This window comes from Plectropomus leopardus, unplaced genomic scaffold, assembly GCF_008729295.1.
Source record: "Plectropomus leopardus isolate mb unplaced genomic scaffold, YSFRI_Pleo_2.0 unplaced_scaffold675, whole genome shotgun sequence".
Taxonomy (NCBI): domain Eukaryota; kingdom Metazoa; phylum Chordata; class Actinopteri; order Perciformes; family Serranidae; genus Plectropomus; species Plectropomus leopardus.
Window position 1 is genome coordinate 1 of NW_024674277.1, and position 5,086 is coordinate 5,086.

The following is a 5,086-nucleotide window of genomic DNA, read 5'->3' on the forward strand; positions in this document are numbered from 1 at the left end:
TATATTAAACCAAATAAATAAACAAAACACTGTAAACACCTGGTGATTGTTAAACCCCCTTATCATCCCTGTACCTCGTTTAATTAAGTGTTTTTATACATTATTTTAATCTGGTTAAAAAAATCTGGATGTTTTGAGGACTGTGAGGGACATTTTACCTGATTGGCTGCTCCGTCTCCGTAGAGTGTGACGCACACCTGATTGTTGCCTTGGTACTGGCAGGCCAGAGCGATGCCAGCTCCTAAAGGGATCTGGAAAAAAAAAAAAAAAAAAAAAAAGAAATCACAGATGAGTCCAGAACGAGAACTGACAAAAAAAAATAATTTAATAAAATAAAATTTAATGGATGGAATAAATCACTTAAAACATGCAAAAATACAAAGAAAAAGTTTAAATTTGTTTTTGTGCAGCTGAAATATTTCTGCACGTGTTGGCGCGTTCACCTGAGCTCCCACGATGCCGTTCCCGCCGTAGAAATGTGGAGCGTACATGTGCATCGAGCCTCCCTTTCCTTTGGCCACGCCGCCTTTACGACCTGATGCGGAAACGGCGACGAGGAGAAAATGTTTCAGCTGCGTAAAAAGTCAAATTCATTGAGGCAGTTTTTGATTTCTGAGTGTTTCTCACCCGTGAGCTCGGCCAGGATCTCTTTGACGGCGATGCCGCGGGTGTACGTGTAGCCGTGGGCGCGGTATGCGGTGATCAGGTGGTCAGAGGGGTTGATGGCGGCCTCGATGCCCACCGCACACGCTTCCTGTTAGAGAGGACAGACATTAGACGGGCAGCTGAAAAAGAATTTTATTATACTCACAAAATAAAAAAAATTATGATGTAAGTGCGTCCTTACTAAATAAAGTAAAAATGACTATTTTTCTTTTTTTTTATTTAATTTTCTTTTGCTTCTTCTCATTTTTTTTACAAGTAATTTACATTATTTTCATGACATTTCCAACTGTAATATTTTTACTATCCATAAATTTCTGTAAAATTAAATTAAAGTACATTGACTTAGATGTTGTTTAATGCTTTTTTAAATCTTTTATCTATTTTATCTTATTTTTATTTCTATAATTTCTTTTAAATTAAATTTTTAAAGATTTTTTTATGTTCTTGTTTCTTCAATGATATAGCAATGTAGCAATTATGTTTATTTAAAACATAATAAAGTGTTAAAATATTTTGTGTATAACTATATGTGAGAAATATTTAGATTTATTTTAAACACATCATTTGCACTTTATGCGTTTGGTTTTTTTTTTACCATATTTGTTCTGTGTTTTGCATGTTTTGCTGCCTCTATATTTAGGTGAGTTAAAGACAATTTTCCATTTTAATAGACAATAAAAATTGTATTAAACAACTATATTTAAAGACTATTCAGGGAAATAGAGGTTATATAAAACACTGTAATTATTTTATACATTTTTTCTATTTAAAAAAATGAAAATGTAAGTAAACTTTTTTTTAAAAATATATCTTAATTTATTTCTATTTATTATGTATTTTATTTGTCTTGCATATGTTTGTAATTTAAAATAGCTATGAACTGTTTATGTTTCTTAAAAATCTACTAAATAAAATGATTTTAAAAATGTGAAAAAAATAAATGTGGATAAAAAAAGTGAGAAGTGTGATTCCCATGTTGAGTCGTAGAGGTGAAGCTCATCTAATCTAATCTAATCTAATCTAACCTAATCTGTGGTGCCGTGTGCGTTCTCACCTGTCCGTCGTACAGGTGACAGAAGCCTCTGATGATCTTCTGTTTGTAGAGCTGATCAGCTTTGAGCTCCATGCGCCTCACCGTCTGCATGACGCGGTAATACTGCAGGCCCTGCTCCCGAGTCAGCTCCGCCTTCACCGGAGGACCCTCCTCCAGACGGTGCACGTCGCATTTCTACTGGCCAGGACATAAAAAAAACATAGTTTAAGAGTTTAGAAACTGGCTACTGAACTTTTCGCATCTCCCAAAATTAAAAAGATGATGCATCAACGCTGAATTTGCAGTATTACGTTGAACTTTTTGCACAAATTAAACAGAAAAAGTGTTTCTGTGCAGTCAGTTTTTTGTTTAGTTTTCTTTTATTTTGATTTTATTTTTCCGCCCACCTTGATGTCAAAGGTCGCCTGTGAGGTGAAGTCAGCGAAGGAGCGGGAAACTACGACTCTGGCACCCTGGTGACCAAAAAACACACACAAACATTAGTCATTAAAACACACACACACACACACGTGTCACACACAGTCACTGACACATGAGGAACCACAGAGACAGACGTCCACACAGACAGACGGCGTGACGGCCGTCCTCCTCTTCACAGCAGCTGGAGGTTCGTGGGGCTAAGAGGTGTTGGGGATCAGGTTTGGGGGTCTGCTGGTGGTTCACCCGAAACTGGGAGGACTACAGCGACGTGGGGGGTCAGTAACAGGGTGGGAAGAGAACGCCAGTCGAGTTCTCTGTCAAGCATTTCAAAAGTCAGCTTGTCGCTGCTGTAAATTAAATTTTGTTGAGTTGTACAAGTTTCAACATCTTTAAAAGATCTGATGAAATCAAATCTGGGTCTTGTGCAAGATAATTAACTTAGCGAAACGGAGAAAAGCAGTTTATCTGAAAATTTATCAACATAAATCCTGATAATCAAGACATCTGTCGAGCAAAGCTGTGAGGTTTTTCTGCTTTTCTCTGCTTTATATCTTTAGAAATCTAATATTTTAGGGCTTTGGGGTCAAACAAAAGAAGCATTTGAAAATGTTATCTGGAGTTCAGGGAGGTTGTGATGCATTTTTGGCTTTTACAGACTCAACAATTCATTGATACATATTAAAAAAGACATTTGCTCATCAGGGAATAAAGTCTTGTTAGTGACAGCCGTGGCTTTACGGTAAATCCATGAAATGATAAAAGCAGGTAACTAAAAGGACAAAACATGCATCTTTGATTTTAAGTTTAAAAAGCCGAGATATTCCCTCTCTGTTAGTGGTTTCATAGACTTCCCAGAAAGAGAAACAAAACATGAAAAACCCAGAACCAAGAAATAGGTGGTGCATCACCAAAAGATGTTTTTGAGGACTTTAAGAGGTTAATTTTCTTTAAATCTGATTTTTTAAAAAAGCCACAGTGGCTCGCAGACACAGAGAGTGAAGTTTCCCACCCGTGTTAGTGATCAGGCAGACATGGAGGATGCTACTCGTGTTCTTACTGGTCTGTCTAGCTGGTCGGCCTGGGCGCTAACTAACTGTGCAGCAGACGCCCTAGAAATGTCTGGAGGCGGTTTGGGTGGTTGCCGCGGTGTCTGTGCCAAGGCGGGCGCCGGCGGCGAGGTTAGATTGACGTACTCTGACAGGTCAATCAGCAACTGGGGAACACAGGAGCCAACCAATCAGACCAGAGCACAGCACAGCCAGAGCAGCTCTACAGGCGCTACAGGTGAGAACAGCAGCAGCTATACACACACACACACGCACACGCACACGCACACGCACACGCACACGCACACACACACACACACGCACGATGACTGCTGGAGGCTAAAATAAGCAGAAACACACACGGAGTCTCTCGTCAGCCCAACAGTGTCCACACTTCGATATTCTTCATTTGGCACAACATTAATGTTTAAACTGACTGAACTCTTCCCTTTAAAACTTTTTTTGCTTGTTTTACACCACTGTGGGAACGTTGCACATACATGTGGGCGATACAGCAAAAATATCATATCATGATTTTTTTAAGATCACGATTTTATCACTTTTCTTTTTCATTTTGGATTTTAAGACTATTGTGCGTGTTACTGAACAGTACGACCAATTTAAAAAATACAGCCCTAAAATAAAAAGAATAACAGAACATTTAGGCCAAAGTACCTTTTTGAACAGAATTTAATCTGTGTGTGTGGGGATCATTTATTTTGTCAGGTAAAATATTATTGATGTTGAACTTTTTGGGGGGACAAACTCTTCTGTGTTTTTATTTTCATCCATGATTTCTTGGGGGAGGGGAAAGAAAGCAAAGACTTGACTAACACAAAATAGTCTTCAGAAGTCTAAAAAAAAAGTCACTTTCCACCTCTGAATATTTGTCTGTTCATTTAGACACTTTGGTGCTGTGATGAGAAGCGCCGCTCCGTCTGTCTGTCTCTCTCTAAAAATGTCATTTGTCCCAAAAGGCAGTCAGAAAGACTTCCTCAGGATTTTTAATTTAATTAAAAAAAAAGAAACAAAATTATAAAAGTCCTAAATATATTAGAGAGTGCAGGTCTACTGTCACATCTTAAGACATTCATCATTAATTTTCTTTTTACAGATGTTATTTAAATTAATTCTTGCTTTTGCTTTAACAAAGCGGTGTGTTTTGATAAACTGGTAACATTAACTTTATAAATGCTGATTATTTCGAGTGTTAGTTTCCTGTCATGAGGAGTAAATGTTGTGCCAACGTGAAATATCGCTGTGGCGGCTTTCCGATAACAAGGTTTAACCGTGCTACCACAGAGCAGATTATATTACTGATAACATCACAGAGTGAAGAAAATGTTCAATTAAATCCAAAGGACAATTAGACACAGTAAAACTTTTACAGTCTCTCTCAGACGTATAATAATAAAAGATCTGCAATGATTCATTTTAACAGTTTTTAAGCAGCGATGAGTGCAGCGGGGAGGAGGCGCACAGGAGCACCGAGCCTACAGACAAACATCAGCTGAGCGTCGAGCTGCTTACCTCGGACACTGTTTGGGCTCCCTAGGGTTCAGGCGAGGAGGTGAGGGAAGAGGGGGAGAGGAGGGAGAGAAGCAAGAAATAAATAGGGATTGTTGTGTGTCTGGGTGTGTGTGTGTGTGTGTGTGTGTGTGTGTGTGTGTGAAGAGGGAGAGGAAGCTGGAGGGAAAGTTCAAAAGCAGGTCTGCTTTTTCAATGCAAAGCTGTAAAACAACAGAGTTCCTACAGTCACATGTCTGATTGATTTTAGTATCAAAGGTTGTTAAAAACGAAATAATATTTGCACAATTATTCAATTATTTGCATTTGCTTAACCCCAAGGGTTCACTTTGCACACAAAACACGCTTTTAGAAACAAGCTTTGGAAAATATT

The 5,086-nt window shown here is 38.4% G+C and overlaps 1 protein-coding gene across 1 annotated transcript; it reads right to left on the reverse strand.

Moving 5' to 3' along the window:
* Positions 1-158: 158 nt before the first annotated feature.
* Positions 159-4,737, reverse strand: LOC121939929 (pyruvate dehydrogenase E1 component subunit alpha, somatic form, mitochondrial-like; the record flags this gene model as incomplete). Its single annotated transcript, XM_042482839.1, has 7 exons — positions 159-251; positions 444-535; positions 628-754; positions 1,721-1,894; positions 2,107-2,172; positions 3,198-3,353; positions 4,717-4,737. Coding segments are annotated over 7 exons (729 nt in total), but the record flags the coding sequence as incomplete, so codon positions are not given.
* Between the last annotated feature and the right edge of the window lie 349 nt (positions 4,738-5,086).